The 20,785-nt window shown below is 37.5% G+C and overlaps 1 protein-coding gene and 1 long non-coding RNA gene across 4 annotated transcripts in view; one reads left to right on the top strand and one right to left on the bottom strand.

Moving 5' to 3' along the window:
* Positions 1-6,459, top strand: part of LOC309477265 — a 59,657-nt gene extending 53,198 nt beyond the window's left edge. Inside the window, exon 3 of the long non-coding RNA XR_014198594.1 lies at positions 6,303-6,459. This is a non-coding gene — a long non-coding RNA (uncharacterized lncRNA). The remainder of the gene's footprint in view (positions 1-6,302) is intronic.
* Positions 6,460-11,031: 4,572 nt separating this feature from the next.
* On the bottom strand, positions 11,032-20,507 carry kiaa1191 (KIAA1191 ortholog). Of its 3 annotated transcripts, none has more exons than XM_082140448.1 (9): positions 20,246-20,507; positions 19,745-19,866; positions 18,777-18,885; positions 18,388-18,581; positions 14,139-14,250; positions 13,906-14,030; positions 13,686-13,789; positions 13,441-13,601; positions 11,032-12,001 (listed from the first exon to the last, which is right to left on the bottom strand). In XM_082140448.1, exons 3-9 carry the CDS (start codon positions 18,802-18,804, stop codon positions 11,793-11,795), a joined length of 933 nt encoding a protein of 310 aa, XP_081996574.1. In that variant the 5' UTR covers positions 18,805-18,885; positions 19,745-19,866; positions 20,246-20,507; the 3' UTR covers positions 11,032-11,792. The 3 variants fall into 3 exon arrangements, with proteins under 3 accessions (XP_081996574.1, XP_081996573.1, XP_081996572.1); XM_082140447.1 differs by having other exon boundaries at positions 13,420-13,601; positions 19,745-19,892; positions 20,246-20,506; XM_082140446.1 differs by having other exon boundaries at positions 13,420-13,601; positions 20,246-20,506.
* Between the last annotated feature and the right edge of the window lie 278 nt (positions 20,508-20,785).

Raw genomic sequence — 20,785 nt, 5'->3', positions numbered from 1 at the left:
TTAAAATAATTTTCAATATCCCCGCCTCCATTACAACACGGAAACTTCTGATGTTGAAAACTATCTGGTTACATAGTTTAAACATTTGCCAACAATGTGAAACATATATCCATGCTCTACAAGTCTTGGTTGTGGCAAATTAAGTTGGAAGTATTTGGAGTTACCACAATTATTAACTAACAATTAACTGACTAAGGATGACTTACAGGGTTTACGGGGAATTATGACTAAATGTACCATTTGTCACAGGCTATTCATAGTTCATATTTTTCAATAAAGTGAAAAGCTTATGCATTGTCATTTGCAGTGGGCGGGGCTAAAGAGACAATGAGGTAGAAGTATATGCTGATCGGCCTTTCGTTGCGCTATGGCCCTGTCATAAATGGCACACTTCATATGCACTTTCGGTCTAGTGGACTTACAATGGCTGCCGCGTGCGCATGTCCGTTAAGTCCGTGAGGCCGTAGGGTGTCCCGTTTGTCATTTTAGGCCTCAGAAGGGTGCTCGCGAGTCGCAATGCGCCCTCGATGCGCACTTTTGCCGAGCCCGCACTAATGCGAACTCCGAAGCAAACTTCTTCCCGACAGTCAAAGCGGCATTACGTCACAAAAGTGCAGACTCGTAGGAAGACCGCGAGTGCTTAGGGTGCCATTTGGGACAGGGCCTATGATGTAATAATATGACAAAATCTGAAACAAGTCGTTTTCTAAGCTTGGTTTTTGCTGTTTTTGGACTAACAATATAGTTTTGAGTTCTGAAACTTACAGGATATTTTTATAGGACAATAACCTTTTCTCTGTCAAAAGATCAAGGTAAATTCAATTTCTCACTTCATGACCCCTTAAAAATGGTATACTATACTATAGAATGGTAATTCTATAGTAACAACCTTAAGAAACTAAATTAATGAAAAATAGATTAGCCTATGCATATATTTACACACTCCTGTGTAAATGATGACTAACCACATGCTTCTAGTGTTTTTGAATATAGCAAACAAACTTTTCACAACCCTAAGAAACATCTAAATGTGACAACTAGCCTCAATCGCCTGACTCGCCATATATGCTATATAGCCAAAAGTTTGTGGACACCACACCCATATGTGAGTTTGTTAAGCACATTATTTCAAAACCACTGGTATCAATGGGGAGTTGCTTCTGTGAAGAATTTACACGCACATGGAACACGGATACAGGGATTTGATCCCATTTAAACACAAAAGCGTCATTGAGTTTCAGGTACCTTGTGAAAAAAACTGTGCTTATTGATTGTGAACTTGTGTACTTCAAATCTTAAAAGTATATATAAAAAATAAAAAAAAAACTGTACATACAGATATCATACTGATGAAATTAAAGGCCACTTAAAGAGAGTACAATTGCATGACTATGTATCTTAACCTGATCTTAACACACTTAAGTAGTACACTTATTTTGATGTGTTGCCAAACGTTTTAAAGCACATGTAAAGTACTTGATTTTAATTTAAACTGTAGTGTTTTATCAATATTACATTTAAAGTAAATATAATTAAAATGTACTACATTTTAAGTTCATCAAAACAAATGTAAAATTACAAATATATTTAAACGAAATAGTTTCAATAGAAAGGCCATTACATTTTAGTTTACCATAAATTGTCAATAAATTCGTTAGTACATTTTTATATTTCAAGTCAAGTCAAGTCACCTTAATTTATATAGTGCTTTATACAACACTGATTGTTTCAAAGCAGCTTTACAGTGATAACAGGAAAATGATGCATTTCGGCTATTGTTCAGAAGATAATAGAGGTAATTATGAAATTACATATAAAGATGTAGCCTACTTAAGTCCTACTAATAGCATTTACCATAATATAAATTTAAACTATAACACATTTTCCGTATAATACATTTTCATTTAATTGCAATTAAAAAGCATTACATTCAATTCACACTTAATGGGATAGTTGCCCTTAAATTCTGTCATCATTTACTCACCCTCATGTCGTTCCAAACCTGTTTGACTTTCTTCCTTCAGTGGAACATAAAAGAAAAGGGACATTGTCCCGCTGCGATAGAAAACGAGCCTCGCCAAACTTTTGCTACGAATTTGGAAGCACAGAATTCCCTATAATGTCTTTGTATGTAATAGAATTAAGGCTTCACTGGAAGTGAGCATTATTTAGGAACTGAATTGTGTTTATTAGAAATGGTTGTAATTGCCATGATTGTGTAACTTTTTTTAACCTGCAGCCGCACTGGAAAACAAAGTCAATATTTTGTGACGGGAGTAAATGTCATTCATTTTGGCATTAAAGTTGCTGGCTTCTAGTGCTAAAATGCATTTGAAACACTGTCTTTCCCCCCCCATTCTTTTATGAGCATATGAAGTTTATTTCAGGACATTAGGAACCTATTATAGAGAACTAAAATATCAGTGTTAATGTTTCCACTTTTTAACAATTGGTCCTTCTGCAGCTATAACACTGTAAAGTCTCTCTTGTCTAGGCATCTGTTTAATGTTAAGCTGAATAAGACACGGGCCCTGTGTGGTCACCCTGAGGGGGGCTATTGTAAAGATTTGTGGATCCGTCCCACCACAGTCACTCCCAAGGGACCATAAGAATTTCCTCAAGCCAGACAAGGTGAGCAGAACTGAGGTGAGATGATATGTATAGACAGAATCTGGAAGATGTATAGATTTGAATCTTTTGGTTTCAGGCCAAATATGGCTCAGGGATTTCGAATTCGGCAATTTCAGGTAAAAAGATACTGCCTGGAAAACGTTTGTGGACACCACTTCTAAATAATGGGTTTGAATTTTTCACTTAATTCCAGAGAAAACAATCTGCTACGTCATCCAATGACGTTCTAATAATGTGCTTCTGACGTTGTTGCAAAAGTTTTCTGTTCCAGCACAACTGTCCCATATATAATCCCACTGTTTTCGGGGGAATTGAAACCAGACCTCCTTGATTCTCAGATCCATTATTTAACATTTAGAGGAAGAATGGAAGCTGTAAAGGAGGACCAACTCGCCATTTGTGCTTACTGATATCTACTTATATACTATATGCTGTATCTTTCAAGATGATGTAAAGTGATTCATACACTGAACCAGCTTGCTAAGTTGTAAATTACAAACAGATCTATTTACTGTAAGTAACAATAGAGATTTCTCTCTCACGTAAAAAAATGAGGTCCACTATTTCATAGTTGTAGTTTTAAGCTACGTCAGAATCCTATAATTTATCAAATCAAAACATAAAAAAAACAAGATGTTAAATTTTGAATATGTGGTGTGAATGACAGTAAATGCTTTAATTGTGTACATGATGTCAGAGATACCCAGTGTCATGAGTGGGCAGTCAGTGACCACTAAAAGGGTGGTATAGACGGCAAACAGTCACACCCTCAAATACCTCTCTAACTGAGACAAAGTTCATTTCCAGTGGCGGCTGTGTTGCAATTGGTATTCCTTTTTAGCACCCAACTCACTGTAATCAGTTTATTCTTATCTCACTATCTTGTTTTACTTTTTATTATCTTCTACTGTATATCAAGCTGGCATCACTTCAGAAGATACACAATAATACATTAAATGGGAAATAGGTTATGAAAACTCTTTATATAATGTTTAACAGATCAGTAGTTCAACAGATCAGTAGTTCATGGACATTCATATGCGAAATGAAAAAAAGTGATCTGTTAAGCTTTATATAATATTTGTTAATTACTTAATAAAGAACATTATGAATGTTGTTATGTAGCACTACCATCAAATACACAAAAAGTCCTAAAAAACCAAAGGAATTTTTTTAAATATGGTCATTAATGTTCCATGGCACACTGAAACCCAGTGGGTGAGATAGATTTTTCCATCACTTCAAACCTTTGAGGTAAATGATGTCGTGCAAAGCAGCACAGCGGTTGAGATCATTTAGACTTTCTAGTACAGCCAAATAGACTTTGACTTGATGCCATTACTAATACCAATGTTTAGAAAGATTGCCAGATTTATTTTTCTACTTTGAGTGGTATAATGTAATATAATATAATATAATATAATATAATATAATATAATATAATATAATATAATATAATATAATATAATATAATATAATATAATATAATATAATATAATACAGTGCTATACATAAGTTTAGACATCCATGCTAAAGTTGACTAAAAAGAGGAATAAAAAAATCATCTTTTGGAAATTGAACTTAATGCCTTAATTAAAAAAATTAGGAAAAATCCAACCTTTAAGGACACCAATTTTCTTTGTGAATGAATAATGTATCGAAAATTAATAAATGTTCTTCCTTAAAATACAGGGTGCATAAGTCTGGACACCCCTATGTTAAATTCCCATAGAGGCAGGCAGATTTTTATTTTTAAAGGCCAGTTACTTCATGTATCCAGGATACTATGCATCCTGATAAAGTTCCCTTGGCCTTTGGAATTAAAATAGCCCCACATCATCACATAGCCTTCACCATACCTAGAGATTGGCATGGTTTTATTTCAGTTAGCCTAATAGCTGGTTTGATTTACATTGAGAGATGATCTTATGGAAAGTACTCCATGCCAATCACTAGGTATGGTGAAGGCTGTGTGATGATGTGGGGCTATTTTAATTCTTTAATTCAATACATTATTCATTCACAAAGAAAATTGGTGTCCTTAAAGGTTGGATTTTTCATAATTTTTTTAATTAAGGCATTAAGTTCAATTTCCAAAAGATGATTTTTTTATTCCTCTTTTTAGTCAACTTTAGCATGGGTGTCTAAACTTATGCATAGCACTGTATAATATAATATAATATAATATAATATAATATAATATAATATAATATAATATAATATAATATAATATAATATAATATAATTCCCTAGACAGCAACATAGTGTCGGCCCAGATCTGGCCCATATCTGGTATACATGGATTCCACTATGTTGAATGAATGAATGAATGAATGAGGCATTTATATAGCGCTTTCATATGTACTACTGTACACCCAAAGCGCTTTACAATCATATCAGGGGATCTCTCCTCAACCACCACCAGTGTGTAGCATCCACTTGGATGATGTTGCTGTCTGGGAATTATTGACGGGAGTAACCGTCAATAATTAATCATATAGCGAGGGAATTGAAAATCGGATTTAAATCCGTTTTGCAAAAACACATTTATGTGACCAGGTGTAAATGGAATCGTTTTGATAAATCAGATAGATATCCGATCTGAGAAAACGCATTAAGTGGCCAGCTGTAAACAGCCCCAATCACTACAGGAAATACATAGAGGAGGGGGAAACCTCCATAGAATGACATTCAAATCTTGCTATAAATGAATGATCAAAGAGGATGTCTCTGTGCTATAATGCAGAATTCTCTTTTTGAATTATGATGCATTTTTTTAGGCATTAAAGTACAGAAAAAGTAAGCGCGTTAAATATTTATTCAACTTGTTTAATAATACTTAATCAGACACAGATTCAGGGTTTGTTACTCATATTTTTGGAAAACCTTTGGGTTTTAGCTTTATTTAAATCGGTATTTAATACTAAAACATGCCACCTGACATTTGGCTTTTGCTAACTGTAAACATTTAGGGTTTCCCCCTCCTCTATGTATTTCCTGAATACAGAACTATGGGTTTAATAGTTCACTGCTCACAGTGATTGGCATCACTGCATTTGGCCGCTGCGTTGTTCACAATTAAATCAAGAGCTGTGGTAGCGGACCACTGAGTTCAGATTTGACTTTTCTTGCTCATTGCCAATCAAACTGAAAGGCTCAATGCTCAGAGCGTCTGCATGTGACATTGGAATGTATGTCAAATGATTTAACTTCACAAGATCCTCTCATTAATGCATATTATGATCTCGCCCTTCTGCCGCAAGTCACCTCCAATTATTGCACACACTGAGCGCTCATTAATGGAAATTACTATTAGTCCCATTTCCCACAAGTCGATCAGGTTGACGATCAAAGGTGCTCACGAATGTGAATTCATGCAAACAGTAGATGATTTTTAAATATGTAATCCTATAAAGTCACTTCCTTGTGCAAAAGGACAAACCTAGCAGGAAAACAGCTTATAAACAAAACCTGAACTAGTACAAATAGTAACATACACTGCCCGGCCACAAAAAAAAGTCGCTGTTTTGAATTTAAATAAGCAAATGCTTAAGAGTCTATGATTAGAACATTATTGCTGTGATTATTAGCATGTTATATGTTTAGCAACAGTTCTTCTAACCCTAATTGACGGAGTGTGTAGGTTTTCATTTCTTAAAGGAATACTTCAGGATTTAGCATTAAGCTTTGTATTAGTAGAAAACCTGTAGTATTTTCAAATTACCGTGCTTTCCACCCTCATATCCCCCTGAGATGAGAGATTTATGTATTTTTTGTCTGGAAAAAATCCTCAGATGACGCAAAAATCGTCATTTTGCGTCATCGGAGGATTTTTTTTAGCCTGGTAATACCAGACTCTGGTACTTCGCTTTGCTTCGTAGAGAGAGTCTGGAGTTCCGTAATAGAAAAACGTTTTCTTTACCGCCTGGGGGCGCTAGTCTGAAGCTTAAAATCATTGGTTACCCGTAAGCCAATCACATAACGTTTGGTTATGGCGTGTGTTATGCGCATGCTCAGCCGCATCTAACTTCCACTGTAAACACATGTATGATGCGAAAACAAAACCATCAAGCGAAATACTGGAGTGAACATGGCTGTGGACGACTTTTGCAGATTATGTGAAGTAAATCTACGCATCCACGGTACAATCAGCGTCTACGTCACGGCTCTCAGCCCGTTGATTAGCCAGCTGTTTTCAGGCCAGAGGAAAACGGAAAGCTATGACGCGGTCTCAGACTGAGTACAGAAGCGAAATGAAATTGAGCAGAAGTACGAAGTCTGACGTAGTCAGGCTAGGATTTTTTGGCCAGAGGCTAAAGACTACAACCAGTAGGAGGAGCTGTCCCGCATGTTTTCAACCCGCCCATAGAGGGAGGGATCTCACTCACAGAATGTACACAGTGTCAGCCATCTTTTTTTGGAAGCTAAGCTAACAGGCTCTTGTTCTGTGGAGAAAGCTGAGTAGTAGGGGTTACACTCCTCTTTTTCCCGGACATGTCCGGCCGTCGAGATCGTCCAAAATGTCCTGGATTCGGCTTTTGCTTTCTGCAGTCGCCATTCATTGTTTACATGCACACCTTTTGATTCAATCTAACTGAATTCATTCCGATTGGTGAAGGTGAATCTGAATGTAGTGTTTACATGAACGCTAAACAAGTGATCGGTTGATGTGCGTTTTAACATTGCTAAGAAAATTCCCGCTCCTCCGTGAGAGATACGAGCCCGGTGCGTCTCACAGGTGTCGCTCATCAGTAATCACGCCACCGGCCTCACGCCGTTCTCCCGCGCCCCTCAGTCTCGTCCTGCTCGCCACAGTAAACATAATGAATGGCGACTGTAGAACGCAAAAAGCCGAATCCTGGACACTTTGGGCGATCTCGAAATCCCGGGCAAACTCGTCACGGAGACTCACTAGTAGCCTAGCCTTGTTGTTTAACTGCGCTCTCTTACCGGTAGGCGTGGCTTGGGAGTGGCCTCCTAGGGCAGCGAAGCAAGTGCATTCTGGGAGTTGTTGTCTTTCATCCACATAAGCCAAAAATACATTTTCTGTCTTTTCTCAGTCTAGAAAGCTAAATGACCCATTTTAAATACACATTCATCTTTCCAGAGGTGAAGTATCCCTTTAAACAACCATGTAGGAAGACACATCACGGCCATATTCCAGGACGACAAAGCCAAGATTCATCAGGCTCAAATTGTGAAAGAATGGAAAGAAGACATGAAGAATCATGTTCACACATGAATTGGCACATTGGGATGTGCTGGAGGAGACTTTACAGAGTGCTGGACTTTTGCATTGTCAATACAAGATCTTGGCCAAAAATGTATGCACCTCTTGATGGAAATAATTGCGAGATTATTTCCATCAAGAGGTCATCAAGGAATGCAAGAGTCAAAATAAAGAGGTAATCTTCCAACATAAGTGATCAATACTCTTTAATGTCAGTATCCTTCACACAATACCACATCACAAAAAACACTACACTACTAACATCCAATATTAGCTTCATCCTTCAGTGTTTTCTCTGTTTCTCTGCTGCTTCATTGGCAGTCTCCTCACAACTGATGCTGCCATGGTAAACACAGGCTTTCCTGGAAGTCCAGCCCCCATTAGCCTCCACCCAATAACGCGCTTTCTCTCCCTCCCACACACACAGATTCTCACCTCCTCCCAGAGCCCTTGTAATCCCTCTGTGACGCTGTACTTTTACACGCTGACACATCGTAGGTCATTTCCTACGTTTTCAGTCCCACTGGGATGTCTGGATTTAATATGAAGGCTGGTGGTCCACCCAGCCCAGAGTGTGAGGGCCTATGTTGCATGTGAGTCACTGTGATAGAGCTATGAGATCACAGTCTGACCACATCATGTGGACCCGGCTTCAGAGCCCACGGATAGCGCTCTGTGGTGTCGTCCACGTATAAAGTTTGATTGCATTCCTGATGTTACTCATAAAACAGCCCAAGTCTACCATGCTGTGATTCAAGAGCACAATCATGATTATGATTACATTCCCTTATGATGAGATCAGAATGGCTTTTTGAATTGGGTTCAGTGAGTATTTGGGGGAAAAAAGTTACATTTATTTTTAAGTTATTAAACTAGAAAGCAGAAATTACAATGATAATGTTAAGCTATAATATTCTTAATATTTTTAATATAATGAACATAATACTGGTCCAAAGATTACCACAATTAATGCCAAGTTTTGTTAGCATTTTGATAATTAATCCCACTGGTAACATTTGTGGCCAGATTTAACTTTTGAAATATACTTAATTTGTTCATTTACTTCGTAAGATGATGTCTGTGTCAAAACTCCAATAAGGAAGCATGTAAAACAGGGATGGGCAACTTCGGTCCTGGAGGGCCACTTTCCTACAGAGTTTAGCTCTGAAAAAATCACCTGCCTGTAATTTTCTAGTAATCCTGAGGACCTAGATTAGCTTGCTCAGGTGTGTTTGATTAGGGTTGAAGCTAAACTCTGTAGGACAGTGGCCCTCCAGGACCGAAGCTGCCCATCCCTGATGTAAAACATGTCATAATACAGATTCTCTCTCTCTCCATATAGATACATATATAGAGATAGATAGAAATAGATAAGGATGGATAGATATCTATGGATACTCATCTATAGAGATATATATATATATATATATATATATATATATATATATATATATATATATATATATCTGGTTAAACTGTGTCTTTACCATGTACTTGCATTAAATTATTGTTAGCTACAATGTACTTATTTGTGTTCATGTTGTATTGCAAAACACTTTAGCTTCTAGGGTAGGGGTAAGATTAGGGACAGGTTTGGTGCTATGGGTAAAGGTCTAAGGGTAGGTTAAGGTGTAAGGGAAGGGTAAACCATTGTTATGACCCAGACCTGTTTTCCCATCTTGTGTTGGACTCTTATTTTGAAGTGTTTTTGTGTTCAGATCCTGTTTCCCTTGTTGTCTTGCCTGCCTTGTTTGTTACCATATTTACAGAGAATTTTTAACGCAGGTGCTGAGGCCTCTGTCAGTGATCTAGCACCCCCTCAGCACCTGCGTTAAAAATGATCTGGCGCCGCCCCTGACCCTGATTGTTCCCAGGTCTTGTTTGCCAGACACCCCTTATGAATAAATACCCCAGGGTTTCTCATGTTCTTTGTCTGGTGTTGTCCTATGTTTGTGCTTGTTTTCAGTTTCATTTGCTTTCCTTGCCCATGTCTGGATTTATCAGTTTTGCCTGTATTTAATTTATGTATATTTGAATAAAATGTTTGCTGCATCTGAATTTTACTCTCCCTCGTTCCTCTGAAACAGCCATAGTTACAACCATCTACTTATAGGTGAAATGAATTACAGATAAATGCAGGTGTTTTTTTGTTTTTTATGCAAGTACAATGTAAAAAACCTGTACACAATAAGTGCATTGTATTATTAATTGCAATGCCAGTACAAAGTAGTTACACGTAATATAGAGTGGGATCAAAAAGGCATGAAGATGGTTTTATTGGACTATCCAAGAGTAAAATACAAGTGCTCACATATCTGAGAATGATTTGAGAAAGAGAAATCTCAGTTTACCCACTGAATGTTTATATCTATGATAATAGAGTTGCTACACTAAAAGACAACACTTTTGGGAGGCCACTGCCACTTAGTGGCAGATTGAGAATATTACAAGGAAGGAACATATCACATGACTAGTAGAACAAAAAATATTCTGGGGTCTCTAGTTTGTTTCACTATATTAGTGAGGACATTGCATAGACTTCCATTGATTTTATATCAGTTTAAGGATATTTTATATCACGTTCGTTACCCAACCCCTACCCATCACAGAAACTTACAAAACACTAGATTAAAACTCACTAGTCAGTTGCCACAATATTTCACTATATAAGCGAGGACACTTAGCTCTCACAAGTGTTGCCAAACCCCACATACACACACTCGGTTTAACTATCTTTGTGGGGACTCTCCATTCACGTAATGGTTTTTATTCTGTACAATCTGATATATTCTATCCCCTTACACTAACAATAACCGTCACAGAAAATATTCGGCATTTTTCCATTTTCAAAAAAACAATGTAGTATGTTTATTAATCCATTTTCCTCATGGGGAACGCTGACTGGTCCTCACAATGTAGGTGATGTCAGGTTTTACTAGCCTTGTGGGGACATTTGGTCCCCACGATGTAATATAAACCTGTATACACACACACAGAGAGAATACCATTCTAAAGTTGGTCAAATTTTCTACTGTTTTGCATCATTTTAAACAAAGAATTAAATAACTTACATGTGACCGTATAAGATTTGTTTGAACTCATTGTCTTATATCATTAGCAAAAAAAAGGTAAACAGGGATTAGCAGGAAAGAAATTTGTAAAAGCAAAAATCATTTATGTCCATTTATTTATTCATGTGTTAACATGTATAATAAAATGAAACGATTTTAAACTTGTAACAAAAATATAAGAAATTCTCTGTCCAGAGCTGTTACATTAAATAAAATTTTAGCCAAAGTTCTTTTATTCTTCAGTCAATTTAGTGCTCTCGCCATTTGTCACACCGTCCTCGACACAACCGTATCACAATGCTTTAAACGTCATAATACACACAGCAAAGACTTAAAGAATTAAGTTATCACTGAACCTATTGTGTGCATTGATGATGTTACACAGGAAATCACAACATTATTACTGAATATATAACAATTGCTCTAGGCAGACAAAAAAAAAAAAAGTTTTTTTCCTAACCTGTTGCTACTGTATGTGATGGAACGAAAAATCCAACACATAAAACACTGCTTTTGTTCATCATAGTCAGTGTTAAAGTAAGCCATGAGTAATTACACCACAGTACATCCAAAAACATCAAGGCACGCACACTCACACATTCTAACTTAAAGTAACACTTTTAAAGGCAAAGAGGAGGCTAACAAAAGACAATTGCACCAACAAAAGTGCTCATACACACTCACACGACATCTGAGGATGACCACTTACTTTAGACACTAGCAAAAAGATGTGCATGTGAAGGGAAAAGCAATTACTACTGCAGTGACCCAACAGCAAGACAGCACAAGGGAAAGAGAGAGAGGGTAGACCAGCTACAGGTTCACTATGTGTACAGCTGAGGTGAATGTAGGGAGTTCTCTCAGAATCCAGAGGGTGTAAGTACGTTCATGTCCCGGTGTTTGAGTTTGTGAGGTCGGGTCACCTGTCTCTTCCCCTCCATGGTGGGGATTTCCATCTTGGGGGGAGCTTTGAAGTTGGGGTCCTCGCCCAAGCGGGTGGCCTGAGCCTTCATCACTTCCATAGGGGTGGGTTTCTGAGCTCCCTTATAGGACTGCAGCGCAAAGCCCCCTGTGAACACACAGGAATAACGTTGGGTGTGTTGACACGGATTAGAGGGTGAAGTCTGATGAACTTCCAACAACTGAAGCACTGCATGTGTAAAAAGCTGCCTGCAGAGCTTTAAACCGTTTTATACAGAGGCTAGTTCTGGTCCTTGAATTGGATTGGTCGAGCAGTGTTTGCGTAGTAGAACAGAGTTGGTCTCTGCAGTGGTTAATACATACAGTATAGATGAAATGATTTGGATAAACATAAGAAGCTGGCTGGTCTGCAGTGGTTAATACATATAGATGAAAGGATTTTGATAAACATAAGAAGCTGGCTGGTCTGAATGACGTAAAAAGGCACAGAAATGATGTGAATGATATACAATACTGTTCAAAACTTTGGGGTCGGTAAGACTTTTTCTGTTTTTGGAAGAAGTCTCTAATGCTTATTTAATCAGAAATAATTATACTGTGAAATAATATTACAATTTAAAATAACTTTTTCTATTTAAAGATATAAAAAAATGTAATTTATTCCTGTGTTGGCAAAGCTGAATTTTCAGCATCATTACTCATGATTTGATGACCAGATTTGCTGCTCAAAAAACTTTCTATTATCAGTCTTTTGTAACACCATAAACACCTTTACCGTCAGTTTTTATTAATTTAATGCATCTTTGCTAAATAAAATAAAAACGTTTGAACGGTAGTGTTATACCTCACATCTCACCTGAATAGATAGCTGGTTCCTCTTAATAAAAAATGCAAACAAAGTCCAGCAATGTTCAATAAATAGTTCATTAAAAAGTTAAATCATTAATAGTAATCAACATACACATAAATAATTATTCTGCCAAGTATGCATGCATGTATAATGCATGTATGTATAAATGTAACTGTCAGCTATTTTCAGCTAACAAACAACCTGGCAAATTAATACTGATTTGAGATTATGCGTGTATATCAACTATATTACAAAGGTTTCAAAGATGACTTATTCAATCTGTTTTTTAAATGAGCTTGAATTTTTTTTCCAGCACATGGTTGTTTTCAATCAGTCTTCGAGGAGAGTGAAAACTCAAATGAGTAAACTGGAAGGTAATGTGAATAACAGATTTATTCTCATTCTTAGTAAGAGCCTGCCTGATGATAAAATTAAGATTTTACTGTAAATACTTCAAATTATGAGTAGATTGTAGATACATTTACAAGTTTGGGAGTAATGTGCTGGATAAAAAAAAAAAAAAAAAAAAATCACCTAAATCTAGCCTACTGTTATTATATGATTACTGTTATGATGATAACATGAGCATATCTGATCGACTCATGTTGTTAGAATGGATTATTTGAATGCAAGTGGGGGTCATTAGGGTGATTTTGATATTTAAAGAGAGTATGCAGAAAGGTTTCTCTACATGTAAAGTGCACTGTGTGGTTTACCTGTCATAGCTGAATCTGTACCTGGGTCAGTGGTGGACTTGCTGACTTGAGGCCGAGGTCCAAAAACACCCCAGCGCTCTACATGTCCGTCACCTGAAGCCAGATCTATACTGGAGCTAGAGCTAGTGCTCATCTCAGAGCCTGTGAGAGATGCTGTGGAGCCCTGACTAGTGAACCAGCCCCTGCCAAATACACACTCAAAATTACAACCCACAAAATGATTAATGCAAAACAAAGGATGTGAAGCTGCTGACTCATTCAGGCACCTGCGTTTCTGCTTGGGTGAGGATTGAGGGGTTCCAGAAGGCGTTGACTGATTAGATGAAGGCTGTTTCTCTTCTTTGGCATCCACACTTTGCATTTGAAGCTTCTACAACATCCAATACACACAATTTATGATTAAAAAAAAAAGACCTGTATTGGAGATGTCAGACCAAAATCTATCCTATAACATTTGGAGCTGATGTAAAGAGGATCTCTGCCTACATGCATTGACTCTGCCAGACGATGGTATCGGGTCTCCTCTGCATTCAGGCCTTTGTGTGGAGTGTAGCCTGTATCGGTCAGTCCTGCCTGCTTCTCAAACTTGTGCATACTCTCCTGGGTCTGCTCTGTAACGCAACACAACAGGTCCAATTAGGACTAAACTAAACTTTCCACTAAAGAGCAGTTAACAGTGTGAAATATGATGCATGAGGCAGTCATCGTAACATTCTTACTGATGATGAGGGAGTTCATGACAGACGAAGCTTTGGCTTTCACCACAGGTCCTGCAGGTTTAGTGGATTCAAAAGTAGCACTTTGTTTTACCCCTCCTTCTGACTCATCCTCCTAAACGTATACAGGAAATACCAGAAGAATTGTTAGCATTAGTCTAACTGTGGTATTAGTCTTAAACTCTGGTATGGAGAATATATACATTCATGTGAAAAAGAAGGTACACCCTTTTGAATTCTATGGTTTATGAATCAAGGCTGTGCGATTAATTGATTTTTGATCAATTAATTGAAAAAACAATTATTGTGCCGCTGCCATATTCAGCATTGCAATTTCATTCCTTCCTAAGCCACTAAACTTAACATCTAAATCAGCGAGTGTTGTAAAACAGTCTACCGTTGCTAAACTGTGTGACATGCCTGATATTAAACAGTGTCATTAGTGCATTAAGCTGTGATAGAGACACTGTTACCCCAGCAGCTTTCTGTGCCCGCGCTGCGAGATGGAGTAGAACGCGCATAAGTGAAGTATACTGTGGGCTTCGGATACACGCCTAAATGGTCAAATAACTTAGACACAAAAATGCCGCTTTGGTAAGTATCCTCGTAAACACACTCGTTTATGTCTTAAGTTGATGTAAACAGTTGAGAAAGAAAACGCATGTGTAACAGAATAATAGATCCGTGCAGCTATTAAAAGTGACAGCAGCCCTATATAATATTACTGCTTCGGTCTGTGTCATTAGTGTTAACAACAAAATACAAAGATAAAAATCCCTCACTGCTTTAGAATAAATACATGTTGTGGCTTAAATAAGGATTAATCTATATGTAATGTATAAAGTGAAGACAATGCAGTGTTATTTTATATTGGAATACTTTATTCAATTTCTGTTGTAGGCTATTACTTGACTGAATACCAAAAAAAAATACCAAAAAAATAAAACAGACTTAAAAAAAAATGACAAAAGCAGACTAAATTTTAACTGATAAGATGAATCTGAGCTTAGTAATTGCCCTACAGTATCAGCCTACATTTGATTTACCCCATTAGAATTGTCCCTTTACAGTTATTGCTATCATAAAAAACACACTTACTTGTGCCTTATTTAGAATTTTAAACCTACAGTACATCTAATGTCCAACAACAAATATTTTTGCAAAATGTATATATTTAATATATAAATGTACTTTATGTCTTTCAATTCAAACACATTTAACACAATTATACAAATGAACATTTCCTTTAAAGACAATATTTCCCCCCCAATAATTATTCCTTATTTTTCATTCTACCACTCATTATACAGACGCATTAATATTAAAATATGACCTCGGAGAGAAGAAAAAAACTGTTTAGGGTTAAAAATCCTTGAACTTGAAAAATTAAATAGAAAAATGTTGAACTCATCACGGCGTTCCGCGTAGAAACCGCACATGGCGCGCTGATGGTTTTTTAAAATTCGGTAATGCAATCTCATACGCAATACAGCGCAGTGATTGGATTGAACGAGCTCTTTCTCATGAATAAATGCTGAGTTTAGCGCTTCTACCTCACATTACGTGACGTTGCCTAGACTTTGCTTTTCAACCTGGAAGAACGAAATTGCTCCGGAAAACTCAAAAATAGGCAATTTCCACTTATTGTTAACATTAATGATTGCTTTTAGTGTTTTCAGTGATGTGCAACCTGTACATATCATTTCACATCTCAAACAATGTTTGGGGGGTTTCATGACCCTTTAAGGTCCTGCCACAGCATTTCAATCGGGTTGAGGTCTGGACTTTGACTGGGCAAGTGCAACACCTTGAATCTTTTCTTTTTCAGCTATTCTGGCGTAGATTTGCTGGTGTGCTTAGGATCACTGTCCTATTGCATGACCCAATTGACCTATCGGTAAGTCCCTCCCCTCAAAAGCAGATGAGCCAATGGCAGCTGAGAATCCGTTGCACAGGCACTGGAACTTGGACATCTTTAGGTTTCAGCGCCATAGAGAAACATTGGAAGATCCGAAGCTCTCATCGGTTTGATGGTGTTTATGCCACAAAAATGGTAAAATTATGTGCCTGGGGTACTTGTAACACTGATTCCAGGTATCATGAGAGGATAGGGCAATGGAATTTATTTTATTACATTTCCTAAATCCAAACAAGACAGAGCAAAATGTCTGCCTTGGATTAAGCTGTGTATTAATCCAATGATGTGGTAACAGTAACCTGGTTCCCTAAGGATTCAGCCCCAATCCCAATGAAGACGAAAACGTTCATTTTCTGGTTGTCATACTCAGATTAAAGTTACAATTAAAGTCAGTGAGTCCATGCTACCGTACATACCTAAATAGCTAACAGATAGCAAAAACACATAAACAAAGGTGTGCATTTCAGTGCCTCTCCATATTAAACTGGTTAACTGTAAATTAATTGAATCTTAGCCTGTGGTACATGAACAGTGTTGATCCTGGATGTTGTCATCTGTGATCGTGACGACCGTAACATGAGGCTTCTCCCGCTTGCATTGCGATCTGTAAACCCTTGCTTCCAAATTTATCTTGATACCCACCATATGCTCCTCGACGAGAGGTGGTCCTTCTGTGTCCAAAATTCATCAAAAACATCTTGGGACAAGGATGACACTGACAGCTGTCATTGTAAGACAGTTAGCAACTCTGTTAGCCATCCAATTTTGGGCAAGCTTTAGCTGCCGGACAGATGGCCTCACATTTGACACTAGAATACTCTGGTATGCAGAGGAGTTCATGGTCGACTCAATGACTGCAAGGTGCCCAGGTCCTGTGGCTGCAAAACAAGCTCAAATCATCAGCTCTCCACCACCATGCTTGACAGTTGGTATGAGGTGTTTGTGCTGCTGATGTGTTTGGTTTTTGCCAAACATGGCACTGGACTTTATGGTAAAACATCTCCACTTTGGTCTTGTCTGTCTAAAGGACATCGTTCCATTAGTCTTGTGTGTTCTTCAGATGCAACTTTGCAAACATAAGCCCTGCTGCCATGTACTGTAATGAACTTTAACATGCTAACTGAGGCCTGTAGTATGGAAACGTGTATGCACCACATCCCGCCAATCTCACAATTCAGACTTTTTTTTCTCACAATTGTGAGTTTACATTTGCGTGATATAGTCACAATTGCAAGCTATAAAGTCAGAATTGCGAGATATAAACTCGCTATAGCGAGTTATAAAGTCAGAATTGCGTGATATAAAGTCGCTATTGCGTGTTATAAAGTCAGAATTGTGAGATATAAACTATCAATTCTGAGAAAAAAAAAATTTTTTCCTCAGAATTGGACTTTGTAACTCACAATTGCAAGTTTATACATCACAATTCGGAGAAAAGTCAGAATTGCGAGCTAAAAACTTGCAATTGCAAGAAAAAAAGTCAGATTTTATCATTAATTTCTCACAATTGTGAATTTATATCTCGCAATTCTGACTATGACACGAAATTGTGACTTCATATCATGCAATTCTGACTTTATAACACGCAATTGTGAGATAAAAAGTCGCAATTGTGATTCTGTGGCGGAAACAAGCTTCCATACTGTAGAGTCTTGAGATGTCGTTTTTTGCATTTTCTCCGAGCAGTGCACGGTCTGTCTTTGGGGTGAATTTCCATCCACTCCTGGGAAGATTGGCAACTGTCTTGAATGTATTCCACTTGTGAATAATCTTCGTCACTGTAGAATGATGGACTTCAAATTGTTTAGAAAACAGTCTTGTAACCCCTTCCTAGATTGATGGGCAGCAACAATTGCAATATTGCTGATGTCTTTCCTCCTTGGCATTGTGTTAACACACACCTGAATGCTCCAGACCAGCAAACTGACAAAACTCCTGCTTTTAGAGTTGGTCACGCATGCTGATGATCAATTAATCCAAGGCATTTGATTAGCAGTGCCTGACTCCTACTTACTCTCTTAATTCCTATGGAAGCAGTACGGGTGTACTTAGTTTGTCACAAATAGTTTCTCCATTTTGGCTTAGTTTTTGTTAAATAAACCATGACATGGTGTAATATGCGTCCCGGTGTCATGTGTTTATCTGAGGTTGTATTTACCTCATTTTAAGACCTGCCACGGGCCAGAGGATTTTTTTATTATGTCTGATACATAGTACCATAGAATTCAAAAGGGTGTACCTTCTTTTTCATATGACTCTATAATGTGTGTGTGTGTATTGTATTTGCATGTTCATGCGGGCAAATCGGTCAAAGAATAAGCAATGCACACGAACCTCAGCAAGTCGTGCAAACTTCCTCTCCGGTATAACAGGTCGCCTCCACAGGTTGTTAATATTAATGTCAGTTGGAGGTGGAGACATAGGCCGCTCAAGATTATCATCATAGCTGAAAGCTCGACGGGTCATCCCGACTGGGATGGACATCCCTCCGAGGAGTCCCTCTGAGGAACCTGGACCTGCTTCCAGGGCTGAGGTAAAAGAGCAAAACAACAACATATGAACAAACACATTATTTGATGCATTTAAAAGTAGAAACTGGTGTGATATAACCATCTACAATCTATTAAACGTATTAAAATGTAGGTTAATGTTTAATACCCTTGACCCCTTTCACTTTATGCACTGCAACGTGTAACATAAACAGGTCTAAATCTCTCCTTTACCTGGAAGGTCTCCAGGTCTGGACACCATGGCTACTGAATTAAGTGTTTCTGTTAGACCAAAAAGTGAAGACAGCCTGGACAAACCCAATCAAAGCAGACTGGATCAAAACTACAGATGGAATAAAGAGAAAGGAACAAGTTACACATTAACCAAGCAATATTTGATTTTAAGGCCAAAGAACCATCCAGCAACCTCAGATTAATCATTAAAGAGACACAGTTCTTAAATCTTTTGGTACAGTGTTCAATTGACCCTCAAAATCCCAGATATTATACAATTTATTACAACATTACATTTATTATTGTATGTAAGGAATATCATACAACCATGACATTTTTCATCCATGTTTTAATTTATATAGAAAGTATACAAATTATATTGTGCGGCACCTGATTTAACAAAAAAAAAAAATGCAATGTTTTGTTGTAAATGACATTGGATTTTAAAGGACTTTTTAAAAGTTTTATGAATTCATTTCTTACAAACAAACAAGTAATGTGGTTACATTCATTCATGACATCTGAAAAACACATGAAATGCATTAACTTGACCTTTAATAGCATGAACCGAATTTTGTTATAAATACTGATATCGAATGACATGGAAAAAATACTGTCATAATATTTTTGGCCATGTCACCCAAACCTATTCACCCAATTTCCAAAACATGTGTTGTCCACTATTTAACCGCATGTTAACACTTACCATGTCCAAGATAATGATACTTTATTTAAGACCCTATTTAAATCTTCTTTATCATGCCTTTTTCAATAACAAATAGGCTATGATTGCCTTTGAATAAATGAATAAATGTCAGTCATGTGGAAGTTCTCTAAAGTAACTATGTATATCCAAGACCATATGCCTTTAATTTAGCATTATAAACATGAAATGATTTCCTAGCTGAGTGTAAAGTTGTCTACGCATATATGTTTAGATATCAAAAGCATATTTGTTCGTCTCTTACCTGTTAAGGGCGGCTGGATCACCACTGCTAGAGCACAGGTTGATCTTGCTGACAAGCTGAAGTTTGCTCAGTCAGCATTGTGGGACGCCAAGACTAGCACAGCCAGTATAAGACAGAAAAAGCTGGAGAAACAGGAACGAATGACTGACTGCAAGACAAACCTTTTGTCTGAGAAGATACCACGTGTGATAAGAAATGCATCTGAACACGGTCTATAATACGACTAAACACCGTAATTGAAGTGATAACGCAATGCTGGGAAAGGGATCACACCAGCTGTCTGTCCTGATGTTATGTAATGCTGTTCACTTTCACAGTAACGTTACTGATTTCCGCTACGTCAAAAGCCAACGCACTAGCGTTAAACACAACAACAACACGCTTCTTTTAACAAAACACTATTTCGGCTAAGTTTAACAATAATTGAAATACTGAATAATACCTCACATTTTAACAAATACAACAATATTTGGTGAATCGTATGTAAATGAGCCTACTAACGTTAGCTGTTCAATCCAGTTTCGGCGACCTGAAACCGGTTTGAGGGATGCGATGGCGAACTCAAGTCTTCCCGCACCTCCTCTACATCAGCTAACAGTCCAGCCGAGGTACTGAGGACACGTTTAATCGAATGGTTAAATTACACATCACATATGTTTGACAAGAGTTGGCCTTTATATCTGCCATAACTTCAACTTCCTTTAAGGTCTCTTGACAATAAGCCAACCACGACAACACAACTGGGGCTGCAGTCCCCCAATCTCGCGATACTTTGATTTGTTATTATCATCATAGCAACTGCTGCAGTACTTCAACTAGCCGCACGAGGCAGTAAAAGACCTAAAATAAATACACAGCAGAGAATCAGAAAAGAGATTTATTGCCAAGTATGTTTAATCACACATTGCATAGCTAATGATTACTCTGTGATTATTTCATAGCTATGCAAGTTAATTCACCCAAACATAAAAATGTGTTATTATTTACTCACCTTCATAGTAGTAAACCTGTGTAGGCTACTGTTCTTTTTCAGCATTACAT

Source organism: Leuciscus leuciscus (assembly GCF_965113295.1).
Source record: "Leuciscus leuciscus genome assembly, chromosome: 16".
NCBI lineage: Eukaryota > Metazoa > Chordata > Actinopteri > Cypriniformes > Leuciscidae > Leuciscus > Leuciscus leuciscus.
Note: the sequence above shows the minus strand (reverse complement) of the source record. Positions and strands in the feature narration are given on the sequence as shown.